Here is a 12,712-nt window from a genome sequence, read left to right as displayed (position 1 = left end):
CGTGTGCGGCCAGCCGCTGCCCAGGCTGGGCCCGGAGGCCGCTGCCCAGCTGCTGCGCTCGGCGCCCAAGGTCTGCGTCACCGTCCTGCCCCCCGACGAGAGCGGCCGGCCCCGCAGGTCAGGGCCTGGATGCGGGGAGGTGGGAGGCCCTGGCAGCGGCTGCTGCGGAGCATTAGCGTTCTCCCCAGAATACCGTGGGGAGGGGTCTCCTCCAGAGAATCCCACGTTTCTTGATCTTTCTGAGACGCCGGTGCAGAGCGAAGCCAAGCTCCAATAGCAACCCCATGTTGTTAAAAGTATCATCCACAAGCGCGTACATGCAATCCGTCACTTGCTGCCTTAAGCCAGGATCTGCAAACCTTCCCCCAAAGGGCCAGATAATAAATACTTAAGTTTTCTGGGCCCCCTGGTCTCTCTATGGCCACTCAACTCTGCTGTGGTCCGGAAGCATCCATAGAGGACACACAAATGAACGCATTTTTTCTGTTCCACTAAGCCTGTATTTGTGGACACTGAAATTTGAATTTTATTGATTTTCACGCATCATGAAATGTTTTTTTGATTTCTTTCAACCATGTAAAAACATAAAAACCATTCCTGGCACACAGGAGCAGGAAAACAGGCACACCTGCTAAAACAGAAAAGAAAAAAGAAAAAGGCACAGGCTGGATTGGGTTCCCAGGCAGTAGGCTTTAGATCTCTACCCTGGGTGATTTCCTTGTGTTCTTTCTTCATCCTCGCAGCAAGCTACGAAATCGGTACAGGGGTCCCCATTTCACAGGTGGAGAAATGGGTGTTCAGAGCGATGTGCCCTGGATACTCAGGGGCAGCACTGGGTCTGGGGAAAATGGCCAGTAGTCAGGCAGACATTTTCATTGTTGTTCGGGTGCTTGGAGAGCTGTCCTGGAAGCGAGCCTCAGGCACAGCTGGGAGGGGGGCTGGAGAAGCGGGACACTGGGGACAGGGTGTTCCTGCCTGACGCTGTCCATTCCTCCCGCCAGGAGCTTTTCGGAGCTGTACACGCTGTCTCTGCAGGAGCCCAGCCGGCGGGGGGCCCCGGAGCCTGCGCAGGATGAGGCCCCCGGGGCGGTGACCCTGCAGCCCACCGCGAAGCAGCTGCTACAAGCATGCCTGCTGGAGGGGGACAGTTCCTCGGGGGCCGGGGACCTGGCTGAGGAGAGGACTGAGTTCCTGCACAGTCAGAACTCCCTGTCACCGCGCAGGTGCTCCCTCCCGGCCTTCCTTCTGGTCCAGCCCCGGTCTGTGAGAGCGAGCGAGGGTCATGGGGGGGAGCCTCCCTCGCTGAACTGTCGCTGCTCTCCCCAGCTCCCTGTCAGATGAGGCCCCGGTGCTGCCCACAACCACCCCGGACCTCCTCCTGGCCGCCACCGCCAAGTCGTCGGCACCCAGTGCTGGCCCGGAGACCCCGCCCACGCAGGTGAGCAGACACGAGACTTGAGCCCACAAGAGCGAGGGTGGACGCAGTGGTGAGGGTGGCCATCACTGCATCCACACCCGTTCACATCCCTCAGGATGGCCCAGGCAGCCCCAGTGCTTGTGAGGACAGGGGCGACCCGGCCCCAGAGCTGAGGGCCTCCTTCCTGCCGCGGACCTTGTCTCTGAGGAACTCCATCAGCAAAAGTGAGTCTGGAGCAAGGTGTGGCTTATGAGAGCAGGGGTGGCGCGGAAGAGGGGGGCTGGCTTGGACTCCCCGTGGCTGAGCCCACCTCCTCGCGCCCACAGTCATGTCTGAGGCGGGCAGTGAGACCCTGGAAGACGAGTGGCAGTCCATCTCAGAGATCGCCTCCACCTGCAACACCATCCTGGAGTCACTGTCCCGGGAGGGTGAGGCCACCAGGGCGCTGGGGGTAGAAGCCAGGACGGGGTGGGAATCTTTCTCCCTTTACCCACCCACCCAGATGGTCCCTCTGTCCCCACAGGACAGCCCATCCCAGAGAGCGGAGATGCCAAGGGGACTCCAAAGTCTGATGCTGAGTAAGGCCCCTGCGCAGCGCTAGCCCCGTCCCTGTACCCGTGTGACCTCCGAGCGGGCCTGTCCGCTAGAGTTAAGCGTTGTCCCAGGCAGGGCCCTGCTTGCTTTCGCTCCCATACAAGTCTGAGAACACAGGGGTCGGCCCATCTCATTTAAGCGAGCTGGGAACCAGCCAGAGGTGCTGACACCTACCTTGGTCCCATGACCTGTCCCCTACGTCCTCAGGCCAGAACCCGGGAACCTGTCGGAGAAGGTCTCTCACCTGGAGTCTATGCTCAGGAAGCTGCAAGAGGACCTGCAGAAGGTGACGAGGGGGCGGACTGGGGGTCACCAGGGAATTACAGGGCTGCCCTGGGGAAGGGACCGGCGCTCTGACACCGGCCTCCCACCACCCCAGGAGAAGGCAGACAAGGCGGCCCTAGAGGAGGAGGTACGGAGCCTGCGTCACAACAACCGGAGGCTGCAGGCCGAGTCGGAGAGTGCAGCCACGCGCCTGCTCCTGGCCTCCAAGCAGCTGGGCCCACCTACCGCCGACCTGGACTGAGCCGTGTGGTCCAGCCTCAGGCTGGCTATGGACCTGCTTGGAATCGCTCGGGTCCTTCAGGGGACCTGGGTTACAACGGGGCCCTGGGCCCTCCTCAGGAAGTCTTCCTGCGCACCCAGGCGCATCTTAGCACTGCTCCCACTCCCCCCACCCACTATCTGGTGGTCAGGTTGCCCCTACCCCAGCCCTGTTTGTAAATATTCTGTGGAGAAAAGGGGAATTCAGGGAGTAAAGAAGCCACTACTATTTGTGTCTGTGTGGGTGTTCGTGACATATGGCAGTGGAGGTGGGGGGAGGAAGCAGTTTTGACCCCAGAGGCTCCAGCCAAGTTCCCAGGACCAGTTAGAAGGGCAGGCCTTGGGGACACTGACTCAGGCTTAGGTCGCCAGTCATGGAGGGGTTCTCTGAAGCGAGGCCACCCCTTGGGGTCTCTCCTGCAAACATTTATTTGATCTGTTGGGAAGCAGATGGTCGCGCCTCACACTTACTCTGCTTTATGTGGGAGCCAGGCCCAGCCAGGCTCTTGCCCCAGAACCAAACCTGAGGGGCAGAGGGACGGAGGTGGACCTGCAGGCAGGGGAGGGAAGGAGTTTAGGGGTCAAGGAGAGCCTCATTATGCTCCCATGGAAAGGCCTTCTACTTTTCAAGGCCCTGCCCTCCAGTGAAGGCCCCACCTCTCCTCTGTAGTCCCTGAGCCCCCAAGACTGGAGCTTCCTCGACCCATGGGAGGTGACTACAAGACACTGCGGAGGCCAAGGGAGAGGCGTGGCCCGGGCAGGAGGCCCAGGGCTCAGGCCGTTTCTTCCCCTCCGGCTGGGAACGTTGTACGCAGCTATGCCAGCTGCTACCTCGGGTTAGGCGCCTTCTCACCTCCCTCCTCGGGCTCGCCCGGGCCCCACCCCCGTGGCTGGGCTTCCACCAAGCCCGGACTCTCTGGGTGCTGGGGTCGCGGGTTCGCAGGGGTCCTGACCGGGTGATACAGCCCGGGTTCCGCCCCTTCCGCGGAAGCGCAGCTTGGCCTGGACCCTGATTGGCCCCCCGGCCTCGGCCCCCCTGGCCCCGCCCCCAAGCAAAAACGCTAGACCGCAAGCCTGGCTCTCCAGACGCTTTCCGTTACCCCGACGTCGTGCAGCTTTCTGGCGTCTTCCTCGCAGGCAGCCTGCCGAGGCTGCAGCCAGGGCCTTCTGTTGTCCGCAGGGCGCACGCTAGCTTCTGCAGCGAGCGACACTGGCAACCCGCATATCTCTACCTTCGCCCTCCCGCAGCGGTGCATCCGGCTCAGGGCTGGGGTTTCCCCCGAAGCGCATTAGCTGGCCTCACCTCGCGGAATGCCGTCTGTGCGCGTGCGCACCCAAGAGGGCAGTGTCTTGTGGGCCCGAGCGGTTCACGAATACAGCTTTACTGCGCCTGCGTCAGGCCAATCCGGAAGTACGTGCAGCTCCAACTCCTTGGGCTGTGGCCTGGCTTTTGTTTAGGCTCTCTGGGCTGCAGGTTTAAGATTTCTCCCGTACACGCAGAGCAGGATGTCAAAGCATAGACCTTTACATGGCACCTCCCTCAACCACCCAAGACATGAAATCCAAACCTCTTGGTCTAGTCGTCCTTGATCTTTTATAGCCTGGCCCCTTGAAACTTTTTCCAACATTGTCTTTTTTACCTTGCTAACCTTCGAATGCTGCCTAGACCTTATGCAAGACTGACTCTCTTCTGTTGATCAAAGACCTGAGGCTGATAGGTCCTCTGGCCTCTGAAGCTCTTCCTGAAACTACTCCATCCCCACAGCCACTGGGCCCTACTGAGCTCTGTGCTGGGACACCACCCCTCTTAGCTGCTTGCTTTCACCCACGGGCATTTCATTCCAAGGACATCCTCGGACTGCAAGTTTCTAGAGGACAGTGGAAACTTTCATCCAACTCTGTATCACTAATGTCCAGCCTGACATGACCAGCAAAGTGTGTGCTGTTTGCTGAAAGAAGGCGACTCTCTAGCCAGCTTGGCAACACATTTATTAGTTCAGAAGAGAAAGAGCAAGAGTCCAACTGCTTTGATTTCTTCAGTAAAAACTGAGCCTCCTGATTGGAGAGCTGCCAGCCTGCCCTCCCCCCTACTCTCCAAACAACTAGCCCTACAATTAAGGCACTTGAGGAAAGGGGGAACAGAGAGGTCTCGGACTGAACCTCCCGAGATCCTGGACAGGGCCAGTGTGGTCCCACCAGTTCCCTTCAGCTACAGCTGAACAAGGAGAGCTGCCAGAGACCGCCGCGGGGCCAGAAGGCCAGGCCCTCCCGCTGGTGTTGGTTCAAGGACAATGCCAGCACCACAGAGGGGCTGGAAACAGACATTATTTTGGCACAAGGTGTGAATGGATCCATCACGTGAAAAAGACACTTGGTGATAAGGCTTTGTGGCCTCAAAGGCCATAGCTCCAGCCCATCCCTCTCTCTAGGAGAGTATTAAAGCTGGAGGGTAGGGACGGGGCCCCCAGAATTCCCTATACAGAGAAGGGAGCTGAACATCAGGACAGGGGAAGAGTTTGAGTCCTCCCTGCTCCCCGCTTTCCAGAGAAGTTAATGCTTCTGCTTAAGCACCTCCAAAAAGAGAGAGAGATAGACACTGCCAGTAAAAGAATAAAATGCACCCCCCCGGAAGACATCACCCAAAGAAGGTGGGGGCAGTTGGAGCACACCCCCCACCCCAAATCCATAAGTGCTTGCTGTGGGAGGGCTTCAATCCCCTGCAACCCAGTACACCAGGCAGGGTCGGTGTCACCGCTTAGGAGCTGATCTGACTCAGAAGGGCTGAGAAGTCCATGTCTGCAATGGAAGAGAAGTCTTCATCCCCTGACAGGAGGCCATTGGGAAGCCCAGAGGCCCCCAGGGGCGCAGGAGCTGGGTCAGGGGGCCTCTGGGATCCTGTCACCAGGCGAGTTATTGCCTCAGGGTACTCCATCAGCATGGGCTCAGCTGCGTGGGGGGCCACAGAGACACCCTGGTTCAGCAGCTGCTGAAACTCAGAGTTGTCCACGGAGGCCAGGTCTGTGAACACGGCCGGGTCGGCGCTGCTGCCGAGCAGGGCCCCCAGGTCTTCATCCGCGTCGAACTGCAGCTGCAGCAGGGCCTCGGACAGGGTCCCTTCCCCAGCCTGGGTGGTCTTGGGAGCAGGTGGGACCACAGGCTGAGCAAGGCCTGGGGCTAAGACTGGGGCTGGGGCAGGGGCCGGGGCGGGGCCAGGGGCCGGGGCCAGGACTGGGGCAGGGGCTGGGGCCAAGGCAGAGGGCTGGCTTGGGATCTGCCCAGAAGGAAAGACCATGGGGGAGAACTCCTCAAAGTTGATGGTGCTGAGGGGTGACGTAAAGGGATAGGGCTGCGGAGCTGGGAGAGAGAGACAGAGTCAGGGGTCAGACAAGGCTGCAGAGACCCACCCTGTCCTCTGCCCCAGCCCCCGTCAGGAGGACTCAGTCAGCAGCAGTCCCTCCCCAGGAGGTCACGGCTAGCACCCTCACTCCTTCTTCCTCATTCTGACCTGTTCAGTCCCATCCTCACCTCCTCCTTGGAGCCCTCCAGCCTTTCAGAGGAAGGGATGCTGTCAGAGATCAGCCAGTAGAGCCTAGCCCCCAGAGACCATGAGCCCAGTGGGCGCCTGGCAAGTCAAGGCCTGAAGCAGGGCACTTGGTCACTCTTTTCCGAGCTACATACCGGCATGCACGCTCTGTCCTTTAGAGACTCTGCTTCCCTAATTCAACTGAGAGCTGAGGGTGAAGATGCATTTTAAACGGTCTCCTGCGGCATCTGGTATGGGGTGAAGCTGACAGTGGTTCTCAGCCCACACATGCACTAGTGCCTGAGCTGGGTTCGGGGCCATGCTTCCACAGCCTGACTGCACAGGGCAGTGACGGGGCCGGGGACTGGGCATCTTCACCACACCCCAGATGGCTCTGATGTAGGTAACTAGGCCTTGAGCCCTGTGAGCCTGACACAGAGCAGGCTTCAGACACCTTCTGGTAAAGCTGACCCCCTCCAACCCAGAGCCAGAGGCTGAACGGACTTGAGCCCGTAGTTGCAGTGGGGCAACGGGAAACCCTTACCTGGCTTGGGGACAGCAGGTGAGCTTCGGGAAGGCACGGCGATGCGCCGGGGTGGAGGCCGGGGGTCGGTGGGTCCTGTCGAGCAAGGCTGGGTCAGTTCCTGGCCCCCAGGGTCTCCCCTCTCCTATCCACCACCTTCTACTTCTCTCCCCTGCCCCTCTCACCATTGAAAGGACTCTTTTTCATGATGCTCTTGAAGGTCTCATATGTCCTTTTGCGTTTCTCCTCAATCCGGTGACGATCATCTGGAAAAGTAACGGGGAGAAGTGGGTCTCACTCTTCTCAGCTGGGTCCCTGGAGCTTTCAAAGGACCCGCAGGAGGGACATGATGAAACCAGCTTTCCATAAGACCCTCTCCAAACATCCCCTGCCAGTGAGAAGGGCCTCGTGACACTGTGACACACAATCTGAGAGCCCCACGGCTCTGAGAAGGCCTCAGTCGAGGAATGTGACTCCCAAAGGGCCACGCAGGTGCCTCCAGATAAGGGTCATGCTCTGAGGGGGCGGGACCCCTCGTGAGGCCGTCTCTAGCTTCTTCTCTCACCTGCGTTGCCCACGTCCTAGCTCACCTCTAGCCTTGACCCAGGCCTGGCCTCTGCACTATGGGGCAGCTGAAGCATAATGGGCTTGCCAGAGACCAACAGAGACTCGTGTTCTGATCTCCGAGGGTTTGCTAGTTCAGTCTGGAGCCTCCAGGACTGCCTTTCTACGTACTGGGGCATGTGGGTAACTCCAAAGTACTCAACACCATCGGTCCGAAGCCGACCTCATCAGCTCACCTCAGAAACCCGGTTCTTCCTCCTCCAGTGGCCCCTGACCACCGTCTGCCCTGTCGCCACAACTAGAAACCTTGGAATCATCTCCAGCATCTTCCTCTCTCTCACTCCACCATCACTAACATGACGCACGTCTACCACGCACCCACCACATGCAGGCCCCATCTAGCCACCGGGGGATACGGCTGTAAGCAGACAAGCCTCCTGCTCCCTCCACAGTGGACATCCTCACGACAGGGAGACAGGGACACGACCATACACAAGTGCTAGGCGCCCTAAGGAAGAGACACAGGCTGATGTAAGAGGACCGGAAGTGAGGCTGGGGAGGTGGCCATGGGAACTCCGGTGTGGGGCCATCGTGGGAAGCTCCAGGCCTTCCAAGCAGAGGCCACAGCGGGAGCACAGGTCCCAAGGAGGGACTGAGCTGAGGGTGGGTCAGACAGAAGAGCCTGGGGGCAAAGGGCCCTCAAGGGGGTGGAGGAGACTGTCCCCCTCTGCCATTCGCCCTGCAAGGTCCAACCACGTCTTCTCCCAGATTGGACTGCGGCACCTTCCACAAGAGCCTCCCTGCCTGGAGCCTCTCCCTCTCTTGGATCCTCTATGCACCCCTGCCGGAGTGAGCTTCCAGATCCGCTTGGGTCCCTCCCTTCCACCTTCAGTGGCTCCCCACTGCCTTTGGGATGAAATCTTGGATGAATGTCTTAAGCCTGACACTCAAGGCCCTCCTGCCAGCGCCTGCTCGGTGCCCGCCGACAGCTTCCATAGGCTGCCCCAATGCGATGGGCGCTGTCCAACGCCCCTGCGCCTCCCCGTGTCTGACCACCTACCCGGAGAACATGCTTCTGGGGCTTTCTCCACCTTAAAACACTCCTGCTCCACGCGGCCAGCTCCAGCTCTTTGCACGCACCTCCCTCCGTTTCACATGTCATTCTGTCACTTACGAATCTGTTCTGCATGTTTGTCTTTCTCATGAGACTGAGCTTCCGGAGAGCAGGAACACATCTTACTCATCACAATCCCTGGCACCGGCCCTGACGCCAAGTGGGCACCCAATCATCATCTGTGGAACGAACTGATGGCTATTTCAGGGGTTGCTTTCCAAACTCTAGTCGACTGCTCCTGGGGCCAAAAACACTCTCAGGCCTGACGAAGGGCTTGGATCGAAGATCATTCTGGTTGTTCCTAATGTGGTCAGATGCCCGAAAGCCTTGAGCAAATCGTGGCCACGTGGGAGTGACGAGAGGCATCGCCCGGCACCAGGATCCTAGAGCCAGATGCCCCGAGTTTAAATGCTAGCTCTGCCCCTCACGATCTCTGTGACCTCAGGCAACTTAGGTGCCATCTCCTACCTCAAAAAGCTCACGAGGGACTAAAATCGGGTCATTCACTGACGCGCGGGGAGCAGGAGCAGACATGTAATAAGGACTCAGTAAGTCTCAGGTATCCTTACTTCGAACTGAGGCAAGAAAGACAATCTGATGACCGAATGAGTCCCCGCCCCGGCTCCCGTTCTGGACCGGCTACCACGGCCCCAGACGTCCCGCCCGAGGCTCCCGCTCGCTGGCTGCCCGCTCCCCAGCCGAGTACCTGTGTCTGGCAGGTACTGGAACTCCATGGGCTCGCTGAGCTCCCGGTCTGAGGGCCGCCGCAGCTGCATGGACACACGCACGGGGGCCTGCAGGCTGGGGTCCGCATAGGGAGGCGTCCGGAACACAATGGCCACTTGTCGGTGTACGTCAGCTTGCGAGAAGGAGCCTCGGGCCTCCCAGCCTGGTCCCGTGAAATACACCTCGATGTCCTCTGCGGGAGACGGGGCAGCAATGGGGGTCACTGGGCTCGACTCACGCAGCTTGCTGCCCCCCGCGGCTGCTGAGGCTCGTTTTCCCCACATACGTCACTCTGCTGCCCCCGAGGTGTTGGGGGGGCATGTTTAAAGCCAGCCTCCTGACACTCACCACCTCTGCTCAGCATTGCCCCTCACCTCGTGTCCCAGAGTCCAGCCCTCTTCCTGGTGCGTACCTTTCTGCACCTTGTCACACAGCAGGAAGATCTCATCCCCCCCGAGGCAGCTCCCGGAGTTCCGGTTCACTCGGCAGATCTTGAGCTCGGCGGTGTTGGGGGCACCTGAGGGCATGGGAATAAGGCAGGAAGCGCTGAGCCATCACAGGCCTCTGGGGCTGGCCTGCAGGAGCTGCGACATCCCTGTCCCCCCCGGAGTCGAGGCTGGGCAGAGCTTGCGGACCGCACCTCTGCAGCCACGGTGCGACCGTTCCCAGGGCTCCTCGCCCCAACGTATTCAGCAACTGTGTATCTACCAGCATCTGCCGTGTGCCCAGCACTGTTCCAGGCATGGGGAACACGCCAAAACCTAATCATCTCTGCCCTCGTGGAGCTTACAGTCCGGGGGGATCAATCTGGTCACATACTCTCTTTTTCCATCAGACCCAAGCCACTGTCAAGGCCTAGTCTGCTTGGCAACGGACCCCTCCCTCCTGACCTCCACCTCATCCTGGTTTCCTGTCCTTGGGGCTCCAGAGCCCTTTTACTTTTGTTCACCCTGCCGATTCCTTGATTAAAGACTGCAACTGATCAATGTTGGCCCGATCCATCCAGGAACTTCCTATGAGCTTTCACCATTGAATTACTACTCTGGTAACGTCCTCTCGTTCCTGGGAGTTCATTTCCTGGAGCCGTTAGTACAGCTCTGGGCACGCTACCCTCCCGTCACATACTGGCAATGCCTGTCTTCCATCCGACTCCCTGCCAGCCTGGAGGGCACACCTCACGGGCGGCTCTGGGTCTTCTGTGCCCTGTCCCCCCAGCCAGCACAGAGCTGGATGTAGAAGAGACAACAAATACACAAAATCCCCGAACCAAGCGAGAGCGCCCCTCGCAGCCGAGACCCAGCCAACCCCCTTCCTCCTCACAGGCCCTTGCCCGCTCCCCACGGCTCCCCGGGCCACTCACGGTTATCAAAGATGGGATGAGAGAGGACAGGTGGCAAGCGGAGGGGCCTGCCTGCCGGGTCCCGCACTGTCACCTGGAAACAGAGCCGCACCGCATTCAGGTCGTAGTCCCCACGCTGTTCTTCTATGGGAACTGCCACAAAAGCAGACGATCAGATGGGGAGGCGGGGGGGGGGGGGGCAGGGAGCTCTGGCCCAGGAGGGTTGCTGGAGTGGGTGGCAAGCGGTAGGAGTCCTAAAGCAGAGAGAGACAAGGTTCTAGGACCATCACTGACCTGTGTGACCCACATGGGACCCTGGATGTCATGTCCCCTCACTGGCTCCCAGTTTCCCCAGTGGTGAAGTGGGAGTGTGTACTGAATGGGCAGCAAGATTCCAACTGCGCTATGACTGCTGGCCAGCGAGGGAGAGGTGCAGGGAAGGTGGCTTCGGGAGGGTGACAGGGTGGGGGTGCTTCAAGCGGGTCCAGGCCTTTGCCCCTCCCCCCTCACCTTGGAAGGGATTGTTGTTGGTCTGGATGCGTTGACTGATGGCCTGCTCCAGGTCCCGCTTCTTTACACACTGGATCCCCAGGTTCTGGAAGCTGAGTCCCCCCCAGGCATCAGTCCCACTGTCTCTGCCCAGGCTGCCCGCCTCTCCCCCTCTCCCCCCTCCCCATTCATGAGATCACCTCTGTGCTTCACCCCCTCGAAAGGCTTCCTCCTGTGCTGCAAAGAAACCCCCCCCTCCCACCGCCTCACTTTGGCTGAAAAGTACCTGTGCCCTGCGACCCGGCCCAAGCCACAGTCCCTGCTGGCTCCCTACCCTCAGCCTGAGTGGCTTCTTGTCTGTTCCCCAAACACGCCAAACTCACCCCTACTTCAAGGCCTTTGCCTTTGGTCCCTCTGCTTGGAATGTTCTTTCCATGCTTCTCTGCCCTTGCTCACTATCCCAGCCTTAAGAGAGAGGCCTTTCCTGACCTCCTGGCTCCCCTACCTCCCCCTCCACCAGGGGGCTATTCTTCCAACATAACACTGATTTTCAGCAGTGAAGTTACGTCAGGGATCCAGCCCTGTCTCACGGAGTCCGTACCTACTTGACAGTGGAGATGCACAACCTCCAGTGACAGCTGCACAACTGCCTGGCCTCCTGCCTGCCCCCCAACCCCACCCCCTGCCCGGCCAGGAGCTCACCTGTGGATGCAGCGGTCCGGGCAGAGCTCGGCCTCATAGAAGCCATCCCGGCAGTCTTTTCCCACCAGCTCATGGGGGTGAGGCCGATGAGGGGGGTCCTTGGTGACCAATGAGATGCGAACTGTCCCTGGCCCGGTGTAGCCATTGATCTGTTCAAAGTCCAGAGAACATCTAGAAACTCAGGAATTCCAGACCCAAGTCCCAGACACTGTGCCCTGGCCTGGAAGCAAGCCCGCCCCAGGTCCTTCCCGCAAACCCACTCTGTGCACCCCGCCCTCCACTGCTAACAGCCCTGCTGACCTTGATGGTGGGGTGGGTTTTGGTGGTATCCGTGCTCCTCTCGCCAGGGATACTGCCCGCGGAGCGACCCTCGCACTTGTAGCGGAAGCGCATGCCCCGCTGCTTGGGCTGCTCGATGATCTCCACATAGGGGCCAGAGGCCTGGGCTGGCTCTGCGGCGGGGACACCGAGCAGCCCGGGTCAGGCGGCTGCCCTCCTTGCCCCTATCCCGGGGGAGCTCCTCCCCAGTCACTGGGAAAGGCTGGTCCACTTACCAGTCGGGAAGATGAGGGGAAACAGGTCTGAAAGGGGAGGGAGACCAGGGTCAGCACAAGCCCACTCCCCATCCTTACCCGGGAGGCCCTGCTTCCCCACGGAGAGGAGACGGAGCCTGGCTCCCTCCCTCCCAAGGAGACTGAGTCAGGGCCCGCTCCCAGGGACCTGCAGGTGAAACTAAGGACAAGGGGTAGAGAAGGCAGAAGCACCTGCTTCCCAGGGAACCCTGGGTCTAGCGTCCTCTCTTTACGGAGGAAAACAGAGTCGGGGCCTTTCCTACTTCCATAAGGAAAACTAAGGGAGGGCACTCCCCACACCTCATCCTGAGAGGAAACTGAGTCAGACACAGTCTCTCCCCAGACAAGGAAACCAAAACTGCCCCCACGGCCCCGGGGTGAAACTGAGTCAAAGCTCACAGCGGCACCCCCTCTCCCCCCAAGCCCCCACCCAGAGGATACGGAGTCAAGTCTCCGCCACCTAAAGGGGAAACTGAGTCAGACCCTTCCATGCCCGCCCCGCCCCGCGCCACCATCCGGCCGGCCGCTCCCTGCGCAGCGCCCATCGGCGCAGGAAGGGGCGGAAGGAGGCGCAGGGGCTCCAATCGCCGTCTCGGAGACCCCGAC

General features: G+C 60.0%; 2 protein-coding genes across 2 annotated transcripts in view; one reads left to right on the top strand and one right to left on the bottom strand.

Annotated features, from left to right (window-relative positions):
* SIPA1 (signal-induced proliferation-associated 1) overlaps positions 1-2,785 on the top strand; it is a 10,744-nt gene extending 7,959 nt beyond the window's left edge. Inside the window, 8 exon segments of the mRNA XM_029957385.1 lie at positions 2-117; positions 1,002-1,223; positions 1,327-1,438; positions 1,533-1,641; positions 1,744-1,845; positions 1,941-1,995; positions 2,219-2,297; positions 2,391-2,785. Coding sequence (XP_029813245.1) covers positions 2-117; positions 1,002-1,223; positions 1,327-1,438; positions 1,533-1,641; positions 1,744-1,845; positions 1,941-1,995; positions 2,219-2,297; positions 2,391-2,537 — 942 coding nt within the window. The 3' untranslated portion in view covers positions 2,538-2,785.
* Positions 2,786-4,524: 1,739 nt separating this feature from the next.
* Positions 4,525-12,712, bottom strand: part of RELA (RELA proto-oncogene, NF-kB subunit) — a 10,538-nt gene continuing 2,350 nt past the window's right edge. The window contains exons 3-12 of the mRNA XM_029957384.1: positions 12,089-12,228; positions 11,835-11,986; positions 11,535-11,683; positions 10,854-10,945; positions 10,365-10,496; positions 9,417-9,521; positions 8,985-9,197; positions 6,786-6,866; positions 6,622-6,696; positions 4,525-5,908 (exon numbers count right to left, since the gene is read on the bottom strand). Of these exons, the coding sequence (XP_029813244.1) occupies positions 5,310-5,908; positions 6,622-6,696; positions 6,786-6,866; positions 8,985-9,197; positions 9,417-9,521; positions 10,365-10,496; positions 10,854-10,945; positions 11,535-11,683; positions 11,835-11,986; positions 12,089-12,228 (1,738 nt within the window). The 3' untranslated portion in view covers positions 4,525-5,309. The remainder of the gene's footprint in view (positions 5,909-6,621; positions 6,697-6,785; positions 6,867-8,984; positions 9,198-9,416; positions 9,522-10,364; positions 10,497-10,853; positions 10,946-11,534; positions 11,684-11,834; positions 11,987-12,088; positions 12,229-12,712) is intronic.

The sequence above is a fragment of the Suricata suricatta genome, chromosome 11 (assembly GCF_006229205.1).
Source record: "Suricata suricatta isolate VVHF042 chromosome 11, meerkat_22Aug2017_6uvM2_HiC, whole genome shotgun sequence".
NCBI lineage: Eukaryota > Metazoa > Chordata > Mammalia > Carnivora > Herpestidae > Suricata > Suricata suricatta.
This window is presented reverse-complemented; position numbering and strand designations above follow the sequence as displayed.